The 27,188-nt window shown below is 37.5% G+C and overlaps 1 protein-coding gene across 1 annotated transcript in view; it reads right to left on the bottom strand.

Moving 5' to 3' along the window:
- The window catches only part of EHBP1 (EH domain binding protein 1), a 225,738-nt gene that overhangs the window by 59,483 nt on the left and 139,067 nt on the right, over nucleotides 1-27,188 (bottom strand). Inside the window, 4 exon segments of the mRNA XM_009993463.1 lie at nucleotides 10,401-10,544; nucleotides 12,473-13,384; nucleotides 19,520-19,568; nucleotides 20,181-20,359. Of these exon segments, the coding sequence (XP_009991765.1) occupies nucleotides 10,401-10,544; nucleotides 12,473-13,384; nucleotides 19,520-19,568; nucleotides 20,181-20,359 (1,284 nt within the window).

The raw sequence follows: 27,188 nt of genomic DNA, 5'->3' as shown, positions 1-27,188 counted from the left end.
CCCACCCACCCCCCCCATCCTGAATTTCAATTTGTCCTGACAAACCATTGGGTATTAAATTCTAAAGGCACGCAGAGTGCATAAAGAACTGATGGCTTGATTAGCTCTTGTGGTGCAATTGAAGGAGCTGTCTCTCTCCCCGCTTCTCCATTTTGAGAAACACTTTGATCTCCGTTCAAGTCAATTCATGAACATCAACTGACAAGACTGCATGAAACACCCCAATGGTTAGGCCCAAACTCGTAGCAAACTATTTGGTTTCATTAAGGCTTCAGGAGAAGTGACCAGTGACAGTCCTTTCATTCAGAAGCCAACAGGCAAGTGACTATTTAAACTTTAATGTGCACAATGTACTGCTGAAGGCTGCTACACCTATAGTCAGCCACTCAAGTATGAATGCATTTACCTACTATTTTGTGACATGTGCACTACTAAGTGCACCTGCAGTCTCATTAATGCCTTTGCCCAGATTTGTTTGCAGGACTAAAGAGATGATTCACAGTTATTTCTGGTGGGAGAAACAACTGTATCTTCAAAGGAAGGTAGAATAGCAGGTGTTAAATAAAAGCCAGTGATTAAAAAAAAATATGCATTTTTAAATGTAATACTAGACATTTGCACAAATGTAGCAGACATATTATCTGTCCCCATTGGAATTATAAAGGAATTCCAATCGCATCACCCACAAAATGCAGTGTTCAGTTCTGTTTTGAGCTTTGCTACAGTAAACTATTTACACACCACTCTTCCCCTTTTTCAGTTGCCCTCTCCAGCAAGTCCCACTTCAAAGAGTTCATTTTTGCACCAGTTCCTGTCAATGCAGGTCAGAAACACTAAAGTGGAAAGTGGCTGCAGTGCCGTGGCACAAAGAGTCTCTGCGGCTGAAATCAAACAAAGCCCAATTAAACTAATCATAACGTCCCAGTGAACACAAGGAAGCTCACCTGGTATTTCTGGACTTCTTGTGTGAATTCCCAACTCTACTCGGTACTTGGTACTATAATTACCCTGACCAAAATACTGTGAAATTACTGCTCTGATCTACTAATGGCTGCAAAAAATCAAGCCGTTGTGGTTTCATGCCAAGGGGCCGTAGCAAGGTGGCGCAATGCCTTCTGACAGAGACGACAACTTCTAAAAACTCAAAAGGGAAAATTAACGGGATGTGGTTTATGTTGCCAAGGACTGTTCATTAATTACCAATTTAATCACTGCTGGAGGCATGACATTACAAAAATCTGGCTGAAAGTTCTAATAGATTATGAAGACCACCTAAGAAGAGTGACCAAGAAATGTACAAAACAATTAATACTGTTTCACTGCTATCAAAGACACTCAGATTATTTTACATCAAGTGAAGCAAAAGAATTAGTAGCTTCACAGTGCCACCACTAGGATCTGTAAATACAATGGCACACAATTAGTAATGCACATGTGACTTTTCGTTCAAGGCATATATCCTTGGGAAAGCTAGAACATGATAAGGAGAACAAAAGAAACATTTTTAAATGAAATGAATAAAGATTTTAACTCTACCCTCATGCATGCTGAGCAATAACAGAATAGGCAATGCAAAATACAGCTCTAAGTAATGGCGATATCATCCTGGGATTCACAACAGTGTGTACTGAACATCCACACAGAAAATGTCCACAGTTATTAGCAGTGATAGAAAAAGAGCATTCCAGATGCTAAGAAACCCGGGTCTCGCTTCGTACACAAAGGGAGAGCTCTGAGACACTGAGCCTTTTTTTTTTTTTTTGGCTAGTACTTATAAACTGAGAGAAGACACTTAAGTTTCTGAACTAAGTTGTTAAGGCGATCTTAAAATTCAGTTAATAAACTGACAGCCTATTTCTGTAAGCGTGCAAGTTAATGTTATCGCTGCAGACCACACAACACCTTGAATCTATATCCACATAATAAATAACCACTTATTTATATATTTAGGCTGGATGCTTAAGTGGTGTAAATAGATATGGAAATAAGAGGAATAAAAATCCAGCTGGGAATCTCAAGCATTTATATCTGAAACTCAAACTGCGTAACATTTATCTTGCATTATCAAAAGCTACACTTTATTCATTAAATCTCTCCTGGTATAAAATTAACAGTGCATACTAATTGTTCTTAAAAATTAGTTTACTTGCACTAATTGATTCATTTTTCCAGAGAGTTTCTATAGCACTATCATTGTACAGTGAAACAACATAACTTCATAGCAAGAAAGTGCTTAAACATATCAAATAGGAAGTCAAAAGATGTAGAACCTTCTTGGAAAGTTACAGATTATTTTTTACATATTGAGTAATGTTAAATAAAAACTTGTTTGTTCTTGCCATCAAGGAAATGAGATCAGGCTATCTCAACCTTAGTGTGTCGTTATAAAGAAGTAAATATCAGTTCAGTTGTGGTTTTGAAGTGTTCAGTCAGCAGGTCTAACCTTCATTTAAAGAAAAGTATATTGTTAAAACAGCTATAAAACTTGGAACGCTCATGAAATGTAAATACTATACAACATAGTCTTATCAGCTTAAACCATATTTAACCACTTTATAGTGGTACACAGACAAGACACATAAATGAACAACAGGGAATAAGTTACCAAAGCTCAGGGATTACCAAAATAATGTTCAATCTTTTTACCAATTAGATGGTAACTGCTTCTTTGTAATCTCAGGAAGATCTAGTGATCATATCTAAATCTGGTCACAATTATCAGCATGACAGACTAGTCTTTTTTCAATCAATATTTTCCAATTAATATTAAAAGACCAAGGTTGCCATCTGCAAATTCCTATACCTCAACAAATTCAAGTTAGGTGTTTAATTAATAAACACCAGCTTTTCTCTCTTTGTTTTTTTTTAAGAAAAACAAGATGGGAGTAACTTGGGAGTGCTTTCTTAAATGAATTGACATTACCATCTCAGTCACAGACATTTATTTTCCAACTGAGAAGAATACAAAAAAAATTTCCACTGATGAGCTAAATACCTTTCCTAATCCAGGACAGAAGTAAGGATTCTGATTCAATGTAGAAATAAAAATTACTGAATGCAGTACTCACTTTCAAGGATCTGATAAAATATTTGGAGGAAAGAAAGCTAACTTTAGTTTAAGGAATCTTTCAATCAAACAAAAATATCCAGGTTTTGCTGTCTACTGTGAATCTGCATTCTGCACTACTTCTGGTCTTTTGTCACATATTAGAGCAGGACAGTTGGGATCTTACTAGATCAGAGTCAGCAGGTTATTGCACAACATGATGAATAAATGGAATAATGCATTAATGCTTTCTTCTGAGCATTTAAAATAATGCTTTATTTTTATTTTATTGCACCTGGCATATCCTGTATCTGTGCAAATGTATGCAATCAAATTAAGGTAAGAGTATACAGCTCATCTGTCACATTTTGCCACTTTCTGAAGCTTTTCTAAAAAGATTTTAATTTCCACTAGTCCACTGTGGATGCAAAAAAAAAAAAAAAAAGTTACCATTTTGCACTCAAATATTTACAAAAATGAAAAGTAACGGGCAAAACAGACTGACACCTGAAGTAGAAAGAGCTTATTAAATATGAATTAGATACAGCTGCAACAAGTCCTTTGAGCAAGGGAGTAGTAAAACACAATATTCTGCGCAAAAAGAAGCAATCTCGTGGCATAGTCTGCTGCCCTCTGTGTGCAGCGTTCGCATGTTTGGAGGTAACAGCTTTCAGGGAAGTACTTGGTATCTGTGAATTCTGCTACAAAAGATACATATAGTATCCATTGCTCTTTCAAAGCTTTTTTTATATCTATATGTATATACATACATATATACATATAAATACATATATATGTATATATTTTGGTGGCTATACCTTCATTGAACTCAAATAAACATGAAATAATGGTAGCAGATATAAATAAACCACACAGAAAGCAGGCTAGCAACAGCTGCATTTAAGCAGAGCAGCAGCATCAGGATTGCCCTCTGAAAAACACCACTTCAGTTTATATCACATTGGTTTTAAATACTTTCTGTATAAATTGAGTCCCTCACAGTTTTTAGTGTAGTCAAGCTTGGAATGCTGCTGGAAAGAAAGAATTACTGTTTTCCTATTTCACAAGTGACAGCAATTCCTTCCAGGTGTCACACTGTTGAACTCCTGCATCCCAGAACCTATGCTGGATCCTAAATATGCAAAACTTTCAGCCACATCCTTACGAGGGGCCCAGTCTTGCATCTAAATTCACCAAGGAGGAATCCTCAGGTCAAGTAAAACCCAAATTAGGAACTATCTGCAGCCCATGTTAGGAATAAAAATACACAACTCTCATCAGATGAGCATTATTTTTAATGAATTCCTTGCTATATTATGTTTTCTATTAAAGCTGTCACCTTGCAAAACCAAGTTATGACAATAACAATATGACACATGATTTAGGAGATGCCAGAAATAATACTAAGTACAACCTCAACTTTTATCTTTTAGAATAGAGAGTGCCTTGTTGTGGCACTACCTTTTACTTTTAGTATCCCCTGATATTCAGCCCAGATCTGAGCTCTACCCAGTGGTGTTCAATACTTCAGTTTATTTTCACTGTTCAGTATGTCATCCCATCAGTACATATCACCATTCTTTAATACACAATATTCAAATCTTGCTCTGTAGACAGAATTATTAATTTCTTCAAGGGCTTTTCTACAGTGCTCATCACTACGGTATTTAAATGCCTCAAAAGCATTAATCACATTCCCTTCTCATAACACCCTGTGGTGGTGTTATTACCCTGTTCTTCAGATGAGAACCGAGACGGAGAGATCCAGCTAAAAGGATCTAACACTGGGTGCTCACTCTGGGAAGCCTATTACCTGGGTTTTTCCCGAATACTAAGCTTTATGCAGCCCTTTACATGTCTCAAGCACAGCTCCAATTGATTTTCCTCACAGGTCTTGATACATCTGCAAATCAAACCTTCGCCTCAAATGGCAATCCAAAAAGGAAGGATACACAATTAATAACCACTTGGAGGAAGTTTGGTTTGAAAGACTAAGCAGTACTGATCAGGAGCTCTGAGGCAAAGGCAGCAATGAATTTAATTTTTTCAAACACTGTGACCTCATCTTTTTGCTCCTTGCAAGCCCTGCTTCGTTTGCCACACACCTTCCAATTTCTACAACCAAAAGGACAGAAGTCCTCTGGACAAACAGCCTTCTACATCACCTCAATCCTCTGAGCTAAATGAGACACAATTGCTTTGGGGAAAATAGTATGTGATCACATAATTAAAGACTGCATCATAATGCACATACACAAAGGAGGTTAATTAAAGTTGCCTGTGCATTTCTTAACTCCTAATTCCATTCTCTGAAATCATGCTGACTCCATAACCATAGCCATTTGAGTTCACAGGGTAAATGACAGCTGCAGTAAATTTCCATTCTTTATGTGGACCAGTGATTAAAGGAGAATAAGAAAAACATTTTGCCACCAGCCTTCACAGATATTTGCTGACAGTGGAGTTTTGCTGAGATTCAAAAATCATGGATTCTACTTCACGTTATGCCAGTGAGGGTTCCCTGCTGGAAAGACCTTTTAGCCCTGTGACTCCTGAATGTTTCCCACTTGTTGTGGTCCCCTCTAGCCTGCTACTTTGCCATTTAGTTTGCACAAACCAGCGCCAGTCCCCTTGCCTTTCCAACATCTCATTCCAGCCAAGCTGCTGGAATGCTAACAACCTGCTAACAACCATCACTACAGGTTGATATTTTACAGCATCTGGTGAGAGCAGATATGTCCCTTCTAGCTCTGTGATACTCATCATGAGAAAAGGTGAGTTAAATAAAAATGAGTAAGCTAATAAAAAGGCTCTCCTGGTTAAAAGCTAAGTGATTACAGCTGCTACACCAGATTGGAAATGACAGAAGCCTCTCATAAAAGAGTCACTACATGCACACCTACATCAAGCAAGCAAGCAAAAAGGCTGAGCTGTTTATAAATCTACCATAAAGAAAGGGATCCATGAGAGGATCAGTAACTGTTCACAGAGCTCTTAAGCTAATTCTTCCAGCCTCCGAAAGGCTGCATCAACTTTAAGGACATATCTATGATCCTCCCAAACCAGGAGCATATTTTCAAGGAGCTTCTGATCAATGCAGTCTCTTCTTAGACTTCAAATACCTGCCTACAGGCTTACATACTTCCATACAGGCTGGCATGTGTGCATGAGAAGCACCAAATGAGCAGACCTAACAGTGAGAAAACTCCTAGCAAGCTGCAAGTAGGAAATATATGGGAGAAAACAAGCTAGTACGATACAAATAGGGAAAGCAAGCAGAGAATAACAGGACTAAATCAGGTGGATTAAACAGGAATGGAAGATGACGGGGCAGAAGACTCAGAGGGAAGATGTCTAAGGGAAGAAACAGTCAAGAAAGCAGGTATTAAGAAATTAAAGTTAAAAAGGAGAAGAAGGTGAGCTGATGGCCAGGAAAGGCAGCTGAAATACAGTCTGATAGAGACAAAAGAACAAGATGACACAAACTAAAGAAGGGGAAGAAGATACAGCTTGGGATGGAATAAGAAAGACATGATTCAGAGGAAAATTGATTTGAGTTACAGGTATACAAGTAAATTCAATGCAAAAAAGTAAAACAAGTGAGAATACTGACATGGGCCTAACTCCAGAGCATAAAAGTAAGAAGACGGAAGCATACTGCAGCAAGAAAGACTCAAGCAAAAGAGGTAAAAAGCCAAGAATAGATATGTAATGAAAAAACAGCTAGTACTTAAGGAGAGACCAGTTAAAACAGAGATTTACAGAAGGGGAAGGAAAAAAAGAAAAAGAAAAAAAAAAACAAGAGCAGATACCTGCCTACTGAATAACACAATATGGGTTTTACCACAGGAAGGGTGAGACTTAGGCTGAAGAAAGTCTAAGGTATTTGCTCTATGCTTAAAGAGAAACATAAACACTTTTTTTTTCTTTTTTTCTTTTTTTTTTCCAAAATAGACTTTCACCAAAACAAATCAGGTGAGCACATACCAAGTAACCTCTATTTATGACCATGGAAGAGACATGGAAATTTCCTCCCTTTTGTTGACCTCAAGCAGCAATACAATCCCATGCACTATATATTGTTCTTACTCGTTTACTAAGAAAACACCAATTCATAGTTCTCATATGAAAAATGTAAAGTGACAACTGCTTACAAGACAAGATTTTCAAAAGTAAATAATGACTCTGCAGGCGTAGCTTTGCTGGGGTGACTAATTTTCAGAGCACCCTCTGAAAGACTGGGCTGCTTAAAGCTCTTTTTGTGAAGGTATCAAAAAAGATGCAGTCACAAATGTCAAGAGTTACTTTTGAAAGTATTGGCCTTGGACTATGTCTTTAAATTGTTCTTATTTTAAAAATGAGCTTAGTTGAATTCCCACTACTAAATGCTGATATGCATTATCATAACTCTCTTCCGGATAACACACTACTTACTACACATTACTGCACACCAGCAGAAACACTGGTTTGACTCAAAGTTGTTATTATTAACCTTAATGACCAAGAAACATTGAATAGAACTGTCTATACTATTTTCTAACATTCAAGTAAGTAATGACTGGTAGTGAACTGGCACAACTACATCAAATGAAAATGTCTCATCTCTATGAAAATCAAGTATGTTAAAGAAAAAGAGAAATCAATGTGTTTTAAACCAATGTGTTTTATGTTATATATATATATATGTATTGATGCACACAAACATCCTCATTCAGAACATACACATGTATGAAAATGTATTTAACATGTATATGTTAAATAAAGTTTTATACATTATTATAAATAAACTTTATATATGAATACTATACCTGCCTCCATTAAATACATCTCCCTCTCAGAATGCTTGTTTCTCACTGAAATGCATTAGGAGAATGTTGAGCTTGGTAAGTGAAGCACTCAAAAGTTATAAAATGTAAAAAATTACACTAGCATGTATTGGTTCTCATTTTGCATAGTCTTCAATTGCATAACACTTTTTTTTTTTTCCTACAGGATACTAGTCTTTTTCGTGGCCATGACCGACAGTATTCAGTAAATATCTCACTTTACCCTCATCATTCACTGCCTGCCCTACACCTTGTTTTAAACGCACTATTTAAGCTTTTCTCTGAAAACAGAATTATTAATTTCTTCCAGAGTGTTTCTGTGGCACTCTACACTATCATATCTAGGAGTTTCCAAATTACACCTCCATAACTTCCTTTTGAGCTGAGCTTTTACTATTCTTATGCTACAGTCAACTCAAATTAAGAGTGTTCATTATCTGTTTGCTCAAAGCACCCATACTTTCAGAGGGGCCAGGAACATTTGCTGCCAGTATGATTTTCCTTGACTTGGCTACAGCTGGGTGCATTCAAAACTTCCAAGTATCTTGGGTTGGAATGCAAAAATCAAGGAACTCACCACTTAAAAGTATGTTGGGTTGAAGGTACTTTCCCAACATTGTAAAGAGGCAGTAAGAAATTTTGGCTCTGCAGAGCAGCCCTAAAGGACTGCCCTTCCCTTTCCTCCTGACTTCTAGTTCATTTTTCAGCTTCTGTAATAAAAGAAATAAGGTCCCATGGGTAATCTGGGTGCTTGAACTACATAATCCTTGACTCTCACCCTGAAAATTATATCCTTGTCTCCTATCCTTCAGCTGGTTTTCATGGCCTAGAGAGTATCTTCATTTTTGTCTAACTTCACATAGTCATCTGCCTCCTTGCCATCTACCTGGGGCATCTCTCCTCTGCATGCCACTGGCATAGCTCCTTTTCCTCCTGTTCGGATTTCATTAGCAGGAATTGGGAGTCTAATAGAGAAAGTTTTGCTTTCCAATATTATGATCTGCATCAGAATGTGCCCTGATCCTTAGGGGAGCAACAGTAAATTATGTTATTGCTGTGCTGTGTCCATACAGTCAATTTTTACCGACACCAACTTTTCTGATCTTCAAGACTCTCTGACAAGATTGCACTATTAACACAACTTTGATTATTTTGAACAGATTTTCCAAGGGGATGGAACCTTCTTCCCCCAAGACACGTCTAATTCTGTTAAATAATGCTCTATACAACCTAATACGAAAAGCAGTTGAACAGGGTTTTTCTGAAGTGTAAAATAAAAAAGTTACCTTGAGGTAGAGAGCTTACACAGAAAATTTCACCTCAAACAATGAAATACTAGAAAAATTGTAAAACCTTTGAAAAGATGAGCTTGTAATAAAAATTGTTACACAACTTTAATTACAGCTGTTTCCGCCTTAGTAGTTGCCTATACTATCCCTCCTCTAATGCTGTTTGCTTTATGAAAATCTAATTAAAAAAATTCGAAGTGAAATGTATAATAAAACCTACTTATCTAGGAAAAACTCAAATACAAAGTAATACAAAAATTGCTTATATATAATTATGTTATCATTATACAAATAAGACTTGTCTGCATATATGAATATATTTTGGGGGAAAAAAAAGAAAGTGTCCGTTTGGAGAGAGGAATTGTTAAGAAAAAGGTATATCATGGATCCAAGACAGTTAGGAGAATGAAATGAGACATGAACATCACTGTCTTAATTTGTTGATTCTATGATCCCATATTTATGGGAACCCATTTATTAGAATCTGCCCCTCAGGACTAGGCTCTGAAAGATGTGAATAAGTAAAGATTCAAGCCTTTTTCAGTTACATTTACATTCTCAGTTGCAAGTGCATTCTCTATTGCACAATATTTAGAATCACAAAACCCACATTGCGAAGGTTTGCATAAAAATTAATTAGCTTTCATCTCCAGAGAGTATGCATCCTTCCAGGTCACCACAGAGGCCACTGGAGGTGCAACCATAGCTGTTTCAACACTGGAGCTCATTCCCCAGCTCCACTTTCCCATCTCACTAGCATAATCAACTTTGGTGATAAAAAGGAATTGTTCCATCAACTCTTTTACAAGACTGTCACAAGCAGCTTCATTCACTGCAACAACACTTATGAAGCAGCCAGTAGCTGACATCACAGGCTCAGGGAATGCATTTACATTCACCGAAAACAAAGAAGTAATCAAAAATAGCATCAATTACTTCACTATCATTTAACAAGTAACTTTCGGTTTTTGTCCCATTATGAGCTGCAGTGCCAATCAAAGAAGGTGCTCCCAGACCTCTGCTTCCAGTGAAGTCTAAGGCATCTTTCTGTTGGCCGTAACAGCAGGAGAAACGGGCTTTAAACGTGAACTAAGAGTACACGACACATCAGAGCAATTCAGCATGGCAAAGAAATATTCTGCAAGGACATCATGGTTGTCCCCTCCCCCGCCCCCCCAGTATATGCACATATAATAAATTTTAACTATGTAAACTGCCATACTGGCCAATATTTCTTACATCATTCAGCTGCTTATTGAGGGCTGGGATGATCGTATTGGTTAGTTGCTTATTCCCTGCCTTTAAAGCTGCATCTCTTCTTGCTTGTTCAAGCAAAACCCTTGCTCGTTCTTTAAGTTCTTCCTGTCTTGACAACATTCGTTGCTTAAAAATAAAGAAATATAATTAACAGCAAGGTAGCCTTAGGGTACTTAATGTTTATACAGCAGTTAATAGCCAGGAGCCTTCCTATACAATAAAGGTCAGGAGTCACATGCATTACACCTTCATGAGGTAACCAAGAACTCTATATAAATGAAAAGTAAAGATGATCAAAATGTAAAATTAAAAAAAAGTCATAGGCCTTTATAATGTAAATACGAGTTCTCCTCCCTCTTCCCTCCCCTTAAAACTTAATTTCTGCCAACATTTAATGCCTTTAAACTGAAACTGTGGAAAAAAAATAATTGGCTTCATGGAAGCTATGTTAAATGTGCTATGTGTTTACTTATTTACTTTAATATGCATGCAAATATAATGCTTTGTTGGCTACTTACATAGGTATCACTCATTTATAACTTAAACTGAAAATAAAGAGGCTGGGTACAAGGCAAAAAACCTGCAAAAATATCAGCTTCTACTTCATTTATGAATATCCACAAGAAAGACCCTTCTTCATACACAACTTATTATATTGCAGGGTAGAAATAACAGAAGGGAGGCTTCTTGCATAGGCAGCACGAGCAGCTCCCACAAATACATACTCCCTAGTGCTGACTTGTTAGTCAAGGTCAACTGTGAAGACTTTACACAAGGTAGAGTTGGGACAGATATTGTAGGTTGTGCTCCTAGAACAACCACGTGGAAATTGAGGTTGTTGACTCTAACCATCACTTGAGTGTTCCAGGTTAAGACTGGAGCTCATGTCCAAGGTTTTACTGCCATGAGCAAATGCACAGAAGACTAACAACAGAGAACCATCTTTGAACCCATCTCTTCTTTTTTCTTGGCCTATTACAACTCGCATGTGCAAATCACTGTAGAGAAGACGTTCTGTCTCACCCTGCTCTGTTATTCTGTATCGGCCAAATTGTTCCTCTCTCATCCAATACACGAAGTTGATGATGAAGAGAAACTTCATGAGACTTCACTAACAAAGGAATTAAATTAGTTGGCTATGGAACTAATATTTAGCCACTATCACCCACCCATGGACTGCTTCTCTTGCAATTAAATGAACCCGTATGGTGCTTACTCAGGAAAAAGATGTAAAAAAAAAAAGAAGCAATCCACACTACCAAAGGACTGGATATATTCTTATCAGAGCCAACAGCACAAAGCTGAATAAAGCCAAAACTCAGGCTCTTCACAGAGGTAAAAATTATAAGCATGCTTTGGCATTTTTGTAAACAGGGTTAATAACATTTACATATTTTTTTGATTATACTATTTACTGATAATGCCAAAAATTTATATTATATTCAGCTTTTATCCACACAATAAATCTGCAAGATAGGTGGGCATATTCTTTTTATCTTTATAGAAAGGAAAATAATATTGCAGTTAAGTAACGTGCTTGAGACCACTCAATGAACAGCATCATTTAATATTCTAACTTTCTCCCTCACCATTGTGGACTGTGTTCACAAGGCCATGTGGTTTCTCAGATAAGATTTGGAAATATGTTTGGTATGTTTTAAGGTATTAAAAACTTCTTATCTTTTTAATATGGATCAATTAATTGATAAGTCTTTTTCCAATTTTTATTTCAGCATACAATACTCAGAAGAAGGATGGCAAAGACCTTGAAAACATCATCTTTGAGCTGGTTGAGAATGTGACCTTAATTCCTTTAACTGGAGAGAGATTGGAAAGATTAAAGTAGAAAAATTCTTTATAGGAATTGTCCATGTAATGGCTGTTTTGCAGCATCACCTACTTTCAGTCAAAGTATTTATTGCCCAACAATAAAAATGTACCACCGACCCTGCTATTTATACTGAAGATATGATGTAAATTACAAACATGGAGAAAGAACTTGAAGATCATCTCCATCCTGACTCAGAGGCATACAGGAAGTTTAGATTTCTTACCTGGGCTGTTTTTGAAGTTTGATCTGCATGATGTAAAGCCATTCTGGTATCATTGTCAGAATCAGATTCTGTCTGCCTCGGAGAAGCAAGTGGCTTCTTTGCAAGATCTGTGTCCTTATTGTAGGGGTATCCAAGATTAGTAGGAGATAAACTTGGCTTTGTGACAAGTGAACCAGAATCTGCTCTTGTGCTCTCTGTGGATCCAATAGGCCCCAGCTTTTCCTGCTCTGAGAAACCAACGGTACTGTCTGAGCTCTGGTGTCTGTTTTTGTCATTATCTTCACAAGCAACTGTGGGAGACATGTCCTCTTTCTGATCACTGACATGTGCCAAGTCACTCAAGTCTAAAGCATCAGCTATCAGCAATTTCTTCCTTCCCAACGTAGGCTGTGCTTGCGTTGTATCTGTACTGGTACACTTCCCAACGTCTTCAGATGCAGAAGTCCTTCCAGAGCTCTGCTGGGATTTTTGTGGATCTGTTTCACTTCGAGTCCTGCGAGAAGAAGGGGAAGCTGTGCTTGGGCTTAAATGGTCATCCGGAGTCTGATGCTCACTCTCAGATTCACCAACACCACTGTCAGTTACAAATACAGAGTCGTCCTGGGAAGCAAAGTCTGCCAAAGCACTGTCTGGTGGATGCAGCTCAGGCTCCCGGTTCAGGTCATTCAGCTCTGCGTAAAATTTTTCCTGGTCAACAGAACTGTCTGTGTCCGTTTCATAGTTACCCACTTTGTATGTGCTTTTACTACTGTTCTCCTCTATTTGAACCACGTTTAATTCTTGTCCACAGAAATGTGCCCTTATTTGATAGAGATAGGTCATAACAGTCAGTTTGTCAGGTATCGCTAATAAAACCATGTCAGAAGGTTCCAGCAATCGTGATATTCCTAAACTGGCAAACCCATCGTATGCCTTTAAAAACAGACAAAATTAAGATTACAACATGGCATTTTCTTACATATCATAACATTTCAAGAATGCAAGTGGAAGCTTCAGTCAAAATAAGCAAACCTATAACATACTGAGTATCACGGTATTACAATAGTACAGGTTCAATTCTATTTCTTATATTCTTTTGGCTTCATTACAGTAGTAATTAATTTTTGTTGCACAATCCAATCTGAACTAACTGATTTTTGCCCAATGGCTTCTAGTTATCTCCCAGGGTATCTTCATTGCAGTGCAAATCGAGAGAATATGACCAGTAAAGACACTAAAATGGCACTGTTTTAACTATTTTTATCATATTACCACACTACAATAAAATCTTTGGTTAGTCACAATGATGTCATTTTCATGAGAAAAATTAAGTTCATGAAACTGCAACTTAAAAGCCCTTTTATTTGCACTAACAAAACCTACCAATATCTTAAACTGGTTCTCACTCAAGTAGCAGGAAAAAAGCAAAAAAAGAAAAAAAAAAAAAAGTGTAAGAGTTGGACCAGAAAAAAACACCTAACAGCGGTTTTTTAAGTTAAGGAACAAAGATAAAAGAAACATGACACTAATCTATCGTGGGCTTTATCATTGGTGATCAACCTTCTCCCTTCTACTGGTCATGTAATTGCAGTGATTTGTATTGATAAAAAACTATGTCCAGACAGCCAACAAGAACATCACCACAGATTACTTCATGCAGAACATAAATCATATTAATTGAGCAAACAAATGTATTTTTAAAAGATTTGTTGATGCTAAATTTGTAAGAATATGAGAGTGAATGTAATTCTCACTTAACTTTAATGTCTAAAAGCTAAACAGTTTCCAAGTTTCCCACTTCATGAGGCCACATTGTCTTCTTTCTGCTAGCCCTTTAAGTGAGTGGGCTTGGTGCATCAGGTTTTTCTAGTTTTGAAGAATTAAAGCCATTTCTCAATTTACAATTAATTATTACTACCCCGGATTAACCCTGGAAGACAATATTGTGTTTCAAGGAAGCCTTAAAAAAGGCCTCCTGTTAGCGTAGATGCACTTAGTTAAAGACCTTGGACTTCTCCTCCCCCAATAAATCTGCAGCTCCTTCTCACCCTCTTGCAAAGGGTTCTAAAATGTTTGCAGTTGTTCCTACGCTATTTTGAACAAAACTGGATTTTATCTTTAAGACACGGATGAGAACCTGCCCTTTTGCAACGAAACTGTAACATACATTGATGGCTTCAACTCCACCCCAGTTTGACACTATTTTCTTAATTTATCTAGTTTTAGAAGGGTGGAAGAAGGAAAGGAGAGATAAATTAATTATTTTTTTTTTTTATCCTCTTCGTACTCATACTGGTAAGAGTTCAATAGTGGGTTAGAACATAGGTCTGGCCTGGCTGGCTCCCAGTAGACCTGGTTATTTTACTTGCTCTGAGAAAACGAGGCTCCCTCATTCCTATCACAATGTCATTCCCTACTCACAAGTCAAACAGTTTTCATTTCAGTCACTTTTCTAACTCTGCTTCTGAGATCTGGAATTTATATTCCTCAAATTTTGTATGCTTCCCTGCATGCTCAGGTATAACTTGCCAAAGCATTTTTGGTGAAGTAGTTTTCATATCACTATAACAAATGATTCACAGGGTTTATCTAGACATAGAAATTATTTGACTAATTTATTTTTAAGCCCTTCTGGCTCTCTCTGTGCAAAATTATTTGGCCTAAAAATCATTGCTGGTCTTTGATGGGGTATCAATTCTTGGGAAGGTTCATTATGAGAGATTGTTTTGCCATTTATAAAAGCAGAGCTGTGCTTAGATATAGGAGTAGCAATGGAAAGCATGACTGCTGTATTTGCTGGTACAAAGCTCTAGACGGTGCAGAACAGCAGGAAAATGATGAGTGGAAGGGAATAGAAAGAGATCGGATTGTAGAAGAGGGACAGCTGTCATTTACATGGTCTTGGGATACTGAGCTGGAGAAGCAGGATCAGGTTGGATATGGAGGAGAGAGAGACAGGAGAAATGGAACCAGATGTGAGGAGCACAAAGATAGGAGAGTAAAAAGGAGAGCAGTGCAAGGATTTGGGTGAGCAGCCTAAGCCACAGCAGGTACCAGGAATTGTTGAACACTCATATGCCAGCAGAACACTGGCTAGGTATGAAAGCCTGGCAAGCCAGCTGTTTTGTCCTAGGGACCAAAGCTAACACCAGGAATTGTTGTTTGATTAAGTGGGTCAGTGCTGATTCAGTGGCATAAATAACCTGTTACTCCACGCTAAAGGTAGTTAGCATTTGAAGAATGAAAGGACCTAAGAATGGGCTTAGCAGTCCACAGCAGCCAAAGCCCATAGACATGACTTGACATGAACTCTTTAAAACATTTTAATTTCTTATTTATATGCTAATAAAACTATATCCTAAGAATATCTTCCCGGGTCTGTAAAATGAAGCTTGGGACAGTGTTTCAGACATGTCAGGAAAGGCACTTGCTAAGAATGGGTAACGCTACAGCAGAAGGATTGAACTCAGAATGATATTCTCAATAAAAGCTGCAATCACTTTTTACCATTTGATCAGTTCTTCTGGAGATGCTTGGGATTAAACACAATAGTTTCCCACTGATGCCAGCTACTTATTTGCCATTCCCTGTCCTTCCCATTCTGGACGATACGCATTCTTGCTCCTCTGCTTTTAAAGCACACTAGATACTTAGATTGGCATGCAAATGTTCCAGTCATTAGTTCTATAAATAGCAATTGTATGTTCAGTACGTGTCCATATAGCAGTGTGTGATGGTTTTTCCTTCACTGTCAGTAATGCTGGGAGCTTCCTGATACTGCGGCATAGTTATAAATACCTAGCATTCCTAACTAGCTTGAAACTAGTTTGCAACATGGTATTAACAGAGTAAATTTTTCAAGTAAAATTTCTTTTTGTTAAACAGAGGCATAACTAAGCCTTGATTCTGCAATGTTTATATGTGTGTTTAACTATGCTCCTGCATGATCCCACCAAGGTAAAAAAGTGACTCCTACACCACAATTCAATATGTGCTTATGTTTTTGTGGAATCAAAGAGCAGAAGCAAGAATGAACGCCTGTTACAAAAACACAGCTGCTGGCTAAAAGGTAAAGATTTTATTCCATTTTGAATCAATGCTATCGCTGTTATCCTGAATTATTTGTTTTAAATGTATACTTTAAAAGGATTGCCTCCTTGCAATATGAAATTTTTTGTTAAGGCAATCACTTGAGTTCAAATGTATTGAGGAACTGAGCAGAAATGCTCAAAAAAAAGACAGAAATTGGAAGTGCCAATCGAACATCCAGGAGATACATTACTATTTCTGCACAATAATCCCTCAAATGAAACAAGCTTCTCTAAACAATAAAGTAATTAAAACCAGAAGTTCATTATTAGAACCACACTGTTGTGCCCTCCACTTCTCACCCTTTCATCCCCTCCAAGCTCCAGTCAAGTGTAGTTTAAGTAGCTTACATTTTCAAAGTGCAGGACATGTTATTAGCAATATGAAAAAATTCTATTATTGATAAGGAACTTCTGCCTACATTTTTCATTATTATTTACTAATAATCAAACGGACATATTACATAAAATTAGTTAACATTACTGGGAGGTGGATACTATATGTATAGTTAGATACATATGAGATTCAGGCAGAACCACAACTTGTCGGATCAGCTGGGAAAGTATCCCTGTAATATTTTTAATGTTCTCAAGATAGTCTTAATTTCTCTTTTGTTCCTGACAGAAATCTGAATTTGCAACGAGCACAATGCACCAAAAATATATCTGAATTATGACTGGTGGTAATGTAATCTGGAGTAGTTGTTTGGGGTTTTGGGAGAGTTTTTTTAGAGATACATTCTGAAAATTGCAAGACATTACACATCCCTGCCCATGTATATTCGAGACACTAAGCCTATTTACCTATCTCCTGATATTTTTTTTTCTTTTTTTAATTTACTGACAAGCTGATTGACAGACATCAATTGAGATCCATCAGCACACGCACCACAGGCAGTATTCCAGCCATTTCCCAACTATGTAACACACTGACATATTGGCCAAGATCAGATGTCACAGGTAAATACCCTTTTTTATTCAGCATCAAGGCAGCACCAATTTGGCAAATGACTAGTGTGCACCAAGAAAAACTCCAAATATGTGCTTTTTGTAACAGTGCATTTCAATGTCTGATTACACAGGGTAATTGCAATGAAATGGCTTTCTCAAGATTTCTTCTTTTTTTTTTTTAATTAATTAAAACACAAACAAGGTCACATAGGTCTAAAAGATACACTCTTATGGGTTAATCTTTAATCTATGCTCACAGTCACCTCTTACCTCCTTTCCTGAGGGAAAAAAAAATAATTTAAAAATGCCTCAGACAAAGAAAATTACAGTATTCATTCACAGATATTATTTTAATTGGTTAGGAGGAATAATTTTCAACTGTGTTACATATCTGCATGGAATTTATAGGCAGCCATTGTTGCCAGTGCTGCATTCACTCCAACCAAGGGCACGCAGGGTTATCAGGCAGAACTGTGTGAGACCAGGAAATAAATCTGCAGGAAGCAACTGAGATACTCAATGTAGCTGTCAGGCAAAGGCTAGTGAAGTGATGAAAGAAAAAAACTGCACAATAACAACAATCATTACTTCTCCAATCCTGGGAACTATATCCTGTTAGAGAGACAGGCTAAAAAGCTCACCATTTGCCATCACAGTTTCATAAAGAAAAGATTACTGATCATGCTGCTAACATTTTTAATGAATTATCTATTATTTCTTTAACATAATTCAGCTTGATTAGCCTGGACGCTCAGTAGAACTTGATGTACAAAAACATATGGTCACAGAAAACACTGTGATGTCATGGATAATCCACTTAGGTCACCATAAGACCCTGTATTATTATGAAAAACCTATCATTGGCCAAGCAATTCATTTGATAAAAGCAGCTCCAAAATGTTTCATTTTTTATAATACTTAAGTACTATTTTAAAGACAAGTAACTCCCTGGCTAACACATAAGTGTCCAGGCACATTAAAACAGAACTACCTTAAGCACAAATTCATTTTAATAAAGCATTTCCAGGAATTCCCCAAATACCCAATCTAATATTCTTTAGTTATAGTTGCTATATAGTATTGAACCTAACTAATTTATTCAAAGTATATTTTTATACCTTCATCCCAATTCAATTTAGTGATTTAAAAAAATTAGTATCACAGCATTGAGAAGGTAGCTACTTAAAAACAAATTTCAGATGATCTTCAGGAATGATTTTATTATCAGTGACTCACATGAAAATTATCATTTCTAGACATGTCCCTAGGGCCCAACCAAAGCTTGTAATATGCCTGAAGTAGTAAGCAGAAATAAAAAGTCTTCTGGTGATTCCCAAAGAGAGTTTCTGCATCTTCCAGAGAAACCTTTTACATCTTTGCATCACAAAGGTAAAAACAGGGGTTTAAAACAGTTGCTCAGCACAAGGCTATAAACTATTTTGCTAGGATTTTGGCTTAGTTGAAAAGTATTGTCTCAATGCTTTTTATCCTAAACTTTCCTTGTTATGTACACCATTTCACTTAGCTGCTGCAGTATATAAGGAGGTGTAAAATGTCATCTTTAAAAATACCAAAAAATCAACATCCAAGCAAGATCAACCACGACTGATGCATGGAGTTCCATTAAAGCAACAGAAAGGGAAGTCTTGTGGACAATCCAATGGCAGTTATGTTTGTTGTTGTTGTTTTTTTTAATTATGTGGCTGTTTGAAAAAATCAGGAGTGATCACAGAAGGCTGGCCAGCCCTTTCCTCTGCTTTCCCAGTTAATGTAGGCCATATAAATATTAAACCCTAATGCCAGCCTTGTGCTGTTTTGAATGTTAAAGACCATGAGAAACCAGAGTCAATAATGCATCTGATTTGAACCACAGGAGGCTGAATACCTTCTGTGAGCTGCAGTTATGACCTTACAAAACAACTGCTCTTTCCCAAAATTAATAAAAACCTGCAGTGAAGCCAAAATAGAAGCCGTGTCTTTTTTTTTTTTTCTTTTTTTTTTCTTTTTTTTTTTTCCTGGCAGTTCTTACCTTTTTGTTGTTCTCTTTAATATCTTGAGGATTCAGGGACTTGTAGTCACTGAGGGGGAAAATGGCACAGTGGGTATGTACAGTATTTGATAAAAGCAGCAGTTTTAAAACAAACTGAATCTAAAAATTTGACATACAATAATATCATACAGTAACTAGCAATTTCACAGCAATTCAATCAACAAAACTAATAGTGTGGAAAATTAAAGGAATAAATAAATAAATAAATAAACACACACCGATTACATGTTTCATTGCCTGAAGCTTTCCATCTAAAAAGAAGTTGAGGCAGGGACTAGAACCCAGCCTTGACAACCAAATTTACCAGGAGGTAATCTGTCCTTGTCAATGTACAAAGAGCTTATTTCTCTCATCTCATTTCAACATCAGAACAATTTTCATAATAATCTTGCAGTCAGTTCTTTGTATAAGGTCAAGAAGAAGAAAAACAGATCACAGAGAAGGGAACAACAATTTTTTTGCAACAAGGGAGAGTAAAGAGGTCATAAAAGTTTGAGCATTCATAGTCTTGTTTTCTCAGAAAGGATGGTTCCCTGCTTGAAAGAAAATAGAAACAAACAGGGATTTGATTTTATCTAAACTTAAATGTTACATACTTCTATGAAAGTTAGCTTATGCAGGTAAAGAGTATACAACTTACATTAGGTCTGGTCTAAAGTGATGTAATATTGCACAAAAGGATAAACCGTTTCTCCACGATGTAGTAAAATTGGTGATTTTCACTCCCCTATAGTTTTTTGTAACTTCTTTGCACCACACAAGTAGTGACTGACTAGCATTTGGCTTTCTCCCCAAGACAGGACTTGGTATTGGGCTTGGCTGCAAAAAAAAAAAAAAAAAGATGATAAAAGAATTTAGTGGAAGACGAGAATTAACATTAATTGACCTAACTAGATGATCTGTATCCTTTGATGTGAGTTTAGGTCCTTCACAGCTGTCAGTTTACAATGACTGTAACTTGCAAAAGACACAAATCTCAAGTTATTATCTCCAGTCGTCGCCCTTGGCATTTGTCTCCAAAGGACGCAGATACACAAGATTCCAGATCGACACAGAACAGGCCAAGAATTGTACCAGTGCCAACACTCAGCTTAAATATTTAAGGCATAGTCCTCCAGAGCCCAACATACACACCCTCGAAAAGATTTCCCAAAATGTATCCATGGAAGCGCATCCCCACAAGCCCTTTCGTCTTTAATGAAGATAACACTGCGAGGAGATCAAAAGCCAGACGTAGCGGGGGCAGAATTCACGACGACTTGCGATCTTCCATTGCGACATGGGGATCAAAGTCGCCGCCTCTGCGACGTACGATTAATGCATTCAACTGGTATAAGCTCCAGTGAACAGTTTTAGGCTGCACTCTCCCTGTTCAAGCACATGATTGCATGAAGGTAATTACAGCACTGTGTTTCTAAACAGTCACTTCCAAGCATACCCAAAGAGCTTCCTCTTCCAGGCTTTAGTTCTACGCGGAAAGGGAATTTTGGCTGTAAATTGTTGTCAGAGGGTGGTTTCTAACAGGTATCGTTAACTACTAATTACCATTTCCCAAAAGGGTACGTTGACACTTTCAGTAACATTTTTGTTGGCAAAAAACAAGAATTAAAATGGAACAAAATATTTTTGGCATCTGTCAGGATGCCTGCTATTGCTCAAATTCAGCTGAGAATTTGCTGATTGCAGCCTGTACTTTCAAGAAATATGCACTCGTTTCACCATAAAAATATGGACACTTAAGAAACTTCTTATATGTAATTAAACAGCTAGATTTTGACTGACTTCAATCAAGTCTGAATTAGAGGGAAAGAACTGAGCCCACTTATTTTTTCAATGTAACATAATCAAACAACAAACATGCTGTTTATGCACTATATACCTAAAGCGTTCCCAAATTAAGACAAAAATAGGCCCAGTAATTTACTATATCACAACCACTTACGTTTAAGAAATAAATCCTTTTGGCCATATTACCTATTTGTGAAAGACCAACGATGCCCCCACTTGACTAAAGTATGGCAGTGCTAAGCAATTAGCTGCTCGTTACCAACTGATTTATGTTTTCACTGCTTCTGGGGAAGAAAACCTACAGAACTAGAAAAGTAATTTTTCATTTACCATGCCAGTCAGCCCTAAAATGTGTTTTATAAACATACCTACCTCATCATCAGATAGAAGTCCTGCCAACTCATTTAGAAAGTGCAAAATGTATATACCTTGCTGAGATATTTTAAGTACCATATCATTTACAAAATAGCTTGTTTTCAAGGCCTTTTTTTGTTGTTTTGTTATTAATCCTGTCAATGATTCAAAGCAACACGAACAAATTTGTTAACTGTGAGACAAATGCCTCTAAATACACTGAATTAAAATCTTAACAGATATATACAAAACAGGGAAGAACAAGCAGAATTTATAAACTTTCTTAACCATGCATGAGGTTTTAATGAAAGAAACAAGTATTGCTTAGGAGCTGCCAGACAGTTACTCCAAATTCAGAGTAATGTAACTAAGATCACTTATTTCGCCTGGGTTTTTTTAGATCTTGAAGCAAAAACTAGTAACTAACCACTGACTCCAAATTTAAGGTACTACATTACTTCAAATATATTTGCTATCTAAATTATATATATATATATATGGCAATAACACTGCTGAAAGAAAAGAATTAAAATAGCATTTTGGAGATGTGGGAAAATGATATTTTTCATAATTTTTAAAGCACAGAGCTACTTCTTCAAACCATAGAATCATAGAATGTTTAAGGTTGGAAGGGACCTTAAAGATCAAGTTCCAACCTTCCTGCTATCAACTATAAAGTCTTAATACACTTTGCTGAAACTCCACAGAAATGTTAAAACTTCCATTCACCATCTAAATAGGTTCTGGTTAACTCTGAAATGGCCTTAGGCAATAGTACAATTCAAATGCCTTAATTACACATCTAACAACCTGAAGATGTAACTGATTTAAAAACTAGATTTTACGAAAGGACATCCAAAGCTATTAAATAAATAAATTTAGCAGAATTTTGCTTTCCTTTACAAATTACCCATTTAAAAAAATCCAGACTACAATTACTTGAAAAGCTATGCTTAAGTTGGGGGTTTTCCCCCATGTTTGTCCTTCCATTTACTTTAGATTTTCTACAAATATTTAATCCAGAATATGTGAGATCTAGGATGTGCTTCATGTACTTAGACAGCTTTGTCTTTTCTAGCTGACAAAGCAGAAATTCTTTCCAGACTTAGCACTCCATGTTTTGTGCATAAAGGTGAAGTTAATATAATGATAATGTTTTGCTCTTACTCACCATCTGAGTAAAAGCTTTAGTTATTTAATCTATGACAAAACCATTCAACTCAAGACACACTGGAGATACATGAGTAATGGCAGAATTTTGCATGAGCACTTGATATCCCTTCAGAAGGTTTAACAAAGGTTAGTTTAATAAAAGCAAAACATTTTTCTAGTACATATTTGCTCTACAAGATTGGTAGCAGCTCATTATATGAAATGAAAATTTAATTAGCTTTTTCTTACATAATTCTTTTAAGCATTGACTACACAACTCTTCTAAACCATATGACAGTCATAACTTGGCTTTTTGAGCTCAAAGGCCAAAGTCCATGAGAATTCATTTGAGAATACCAATAAAAAGCACAAAATATCTACAGCAGGTTGCTCTATCTGCTAGCTGATTAACAGGCTCCTGAATCTAATGCAACTCATTTTTATCCAGTCATGGATTAACTGCATGGCAAGTGCAGATGTTCTAGAGCTGGTCCCTCACATGCTAGCTCAGATCTAGATGTAGCATCATGTAGGTGGATTTATCAGCTGCAGTCAGCACTACCTTCAGGATATCTTTGTTTCACAGTCAACAAAAGCAGTGAAGTCTCTTTATTTTCTTCTTCTTTTACACATTCTGGACATGTTAATTAATACAATTACACTACACACATTTTTCCTCTTGGGATATTATCCCATCAGAAGATTATGTTGAGAAGAGGACAACAGCTTTAAATGTTAGACTGCATCCCTACATTTCAAAATCATTAAATAATTGCTTTGCTGCTCCAAGGAACACAGCACCAGGTGCACTGGTGATTCGCAAAGTGGAAGTTCAGCTGCATGTCACACATAGGCCAATGCTCAGGAGAAGAAAATCAAGCCAGTAACTGTGATGGGAACACAGGGCTGTGAACCAAGACCTCGTATGAGACATGAAGTTCCCACAATGAAGTTTGTAGAAGCTCAATCAGATCAACTCTCAAGAGCTTGTTGACAGGTTGCATGAGGGTTAAGGAGTTTGAAGAGAACAAGAGGTGGTGTTGAAGGCTGGAAGAGAAAGATGCTGAGAGGAGTAGGAAAAAAATAGTACCAAACAGCTGTGGGAATCTGGGTGGAAGACTTACGTGGTTTGAGTTCTATAGTAATGAACACAACTCCCCAAAGAGGAACGGAGTTGAGAGAACCTAGCAATGGTAATTAACTGCAGGAGGAGAGAAAGCTGAGACTGAGATAGGGCTGAATAAGTCAGAATAGGGAAGACCTACAAAAACCACCAAACAAGTTATGTTTCTCGAGAAGCAAGTACAGGCAACAGTCTCTTACTTATTTGCCTGAGAAAAATAAAAGGGATTTTCCCTTACCTCTATAAAAACTACGGTCTAGGCTCACTGAAAATTGTGAAACCATTAAAATGCAATATAAGATAAATGAAAGTAACACGCAGCTAGGTGAGCCAAATGGTGCAGCATGTGACTGGATGAAGAAAAGTTCTGGGAAACTCAGCTGAACTGAGTGGTCTGAAAATTTATAGAAAGGTGCAATGTAAAGAAGACATCCCAATATGTCTCAATCAAATAGATAATTTTATCAAGATGATACTCTAGAATTTTTTAAACAACACAGGCCTCTACCCATAGGAATTGCTTAGCCTGGGAGTATTCTAAATTGAACATGGCCCATCTGATAGAATTTATACCTTTGGCAAGGTCTGTACATGTCCAACGTGCATTCAATTTTGTTTATTCTGGGTTATGGAACAGTCTGAGCATAATTCTAAAGCTGAATTTTAACTTGTATCAGGACTAAAATAGAATATGGAAATCCAGTCTGCAAAGATAAAATAAACCTGCTTTATTCCAAAGAACATCCTCATGACCCAGTAGCACTGAGATGTTCTTTATTTAGGCCAGTTAGTTATTCTTTAAGTAGCAGGTCACCCTAACATTATGATGGCTTTGCTGACAAAACAAAATATAAGTGGCATTAGTGTTGTTTCTGCAAAGGAAGGTGAATGGAAGTATTAGTAAATACAATTTTCCTGGAAAGAAATGCTAGGAGTCCTGCTATCCTGTTACTCTGATACACAAACTTAGCAGTTTATGAGTATGTACTTAAACTTTGGTGCCCTGCTTGCATGGCATGTTGTATGATTACTCAAAATGTCTCTAGTCAATACCATCCATAAATTAAGGAAATCTTGAAAAACAGCTGCCTGGAACAAGTTACAGATTCATTTAATTGGTTTCCTATGTAGGTTTAATTGCAAGTATATAACATCCAGTTTTTTCGAGCATCAGACACCTTTCACAGAATCTTAGGGGTTGGAAGGTAGCTTGAAAGATCATCTAGTCCAACCCCCCTGCCAGAGCAGGGTCACCCAGAGCACATCACACAGGAACGTGTACAGGTGGGTTTTGAACATCTACAGAGAAAGAGACTCCACAACCTCTCTGGGCAGCCTGTTCCAGTGCTCTGTCACTCTCACAGGAAAGAAGTTTTTTCTGATCTTTACATGGAACCACCTATGCTCCAGTTTGCACCCACTGCCCCTTGTCCTATCACTGGACATCACTGAAAAAAGCCTGGCTCTGTCCTCCTGACACTCGCCCTTAATATATTTGTAAACATTGATGAGATCACCCCTCAGTCTCCTCTTCTCCAAGCTAAAGAGACCCAGGTCCCTCAGCCTTTCCTCAGCAGGGAGATGTTCCACTCCCTTCATCATCTTTGTGGCTCTGCACTGGACTCTATCAAGCAGTTCCCTATCCTTCTGGAACTGAGGGGCCCAGAACTGGACACAATATTCCAGATGCAGCCTCACCAAGACAGAAGAGAGGGGGAGGAGAACCTCCCTTGACCTACTAACTACATTCTTTCTAATACACCCCAGGATGCCATTGACCTTCTTGGCTACAAGGGCACATTGCTGGCTCATGGTCATCCTCCTGTCCACCAGGACCCCCAGGTCCCTTTCTCCTACACTGCTCTCCAGCAGGTCAGCCCCCAACCTGTACTGGTCCATGGGGTTGTTCTTCCCCAAATGCAAAACTCTACACTTGCCCTTGTTGAATTTCATCCAGTTTCTCCCTACCCAACTCTCCAGCCTGTCTAAGTCTCTCTGAATGGCAGCACTGCTTTCTGGTGTGTCAGCCACTCCTCCCAGTTTAGTGTCACCAGCAAACTTGCTGAGGGCACACTGTTCCCTCATCCAGGTCGTTGATGAAAACATTGAACAGTACCAGTCCCAGTACTGACCCCTGAGGGACTCCACTAGTCACAGACCTCCAACTAGATTTTGTCCCATTGACCACAACTCTCTGACTTCTTCCTTTCAACCAGTTCATGATCCACCTCACTACCTGACCATCAAGAGCACACTTCCTCTTTAAACTTCACCTTCTTTGTTCTTCTGATCATGCTAATGTGGATTTGCAACAAAATATAAACTTCTTAGAAGGCTTAGGCATATGCTCCTATTGTTTATCATTTTACAGACTTAATTTTGACATAACCAAACTAATCCATGTTCAATCACAGGCTTAATGCATAGACATCTGCCCAAGCAGACATGATGCCTGTTACATAGTTTGGTTTCTACGAGGCTGGAAAGAGCGTTTCCAAACCATTTGCCTGGAAAGAAAAAGAAAAGCAGCTAGAGTATGTGCATGCTACCTAGAATGCCAGGATAACTTTCTAAACAAAAGGTATAGCAGATCATCTCAATCTGGGATGAAGAAGCAAGCAAGCAAAGCTGTCTGGATATTCTGCTGTCCTCCTCTGCAGCTTTCCAAATCATGCCCATTTGCAAAAAGGCACTTTGTCGCAGCGCTGCAGAGAGGAGTGACATGCTGGGGAACAGAACAGTTTACTGCAAGGTTTAATCCACCCTGTGCTTTCAATATGTTTTGACTTTACTAGCTGCAGGCAGACAGACAATGTGGTCCCATGTCATAAGCTGTATGATGCTGAGTTTAATTGAATACTTTGGACTCAAGGGAGAACTGATGAAGATAACACCTGCTATCAAGAAGCACATACACTGCAAGACCCCATTACTGTATTCCCTCTCCTAGACAACCAGAGCTTCTACTGATTGCCACCCTCCCTCACTGACCCACATCTAAACTTACATATTTTATTCTGTACATGGCTGAATCATACACACAACGGTTGTCCTTCAACTTGCTGTCGCTTCTGGTTCCAGCCTATAAGGTTTAACAAGTCCCTTGTGCTTGAATTAATTTCATCCAGAAAACTTTCACTTGTCTGATCCCAAAAACATAGTAACGTTGTCCTTTTGGTTTTGCTTTTTTTTTTTTTTTTTTAAATTATAATAATCACTACACATTTCTTC

The sequence above is a fragment of the Chaetura pelagica genome, unplaced genomic scaffold, assembly GCF_000747805.2.
Source record: "Chaetura pelagica isolate M959 unplaced genomic scaffold, ChaPel_1.0 scaffold472, whole genome shotgun sequence".
NCBI classification, from domain to species: Eukaryota; Metazoa; Chordata; class Aves; order Apodiformes; family Apodidae; genus Chaetura; species Chaetura pelagica.
Note: the sequence above shows the minus strand (reverse complement) of the source record. Positions and strands in the feature narration are given on the sequence as shown.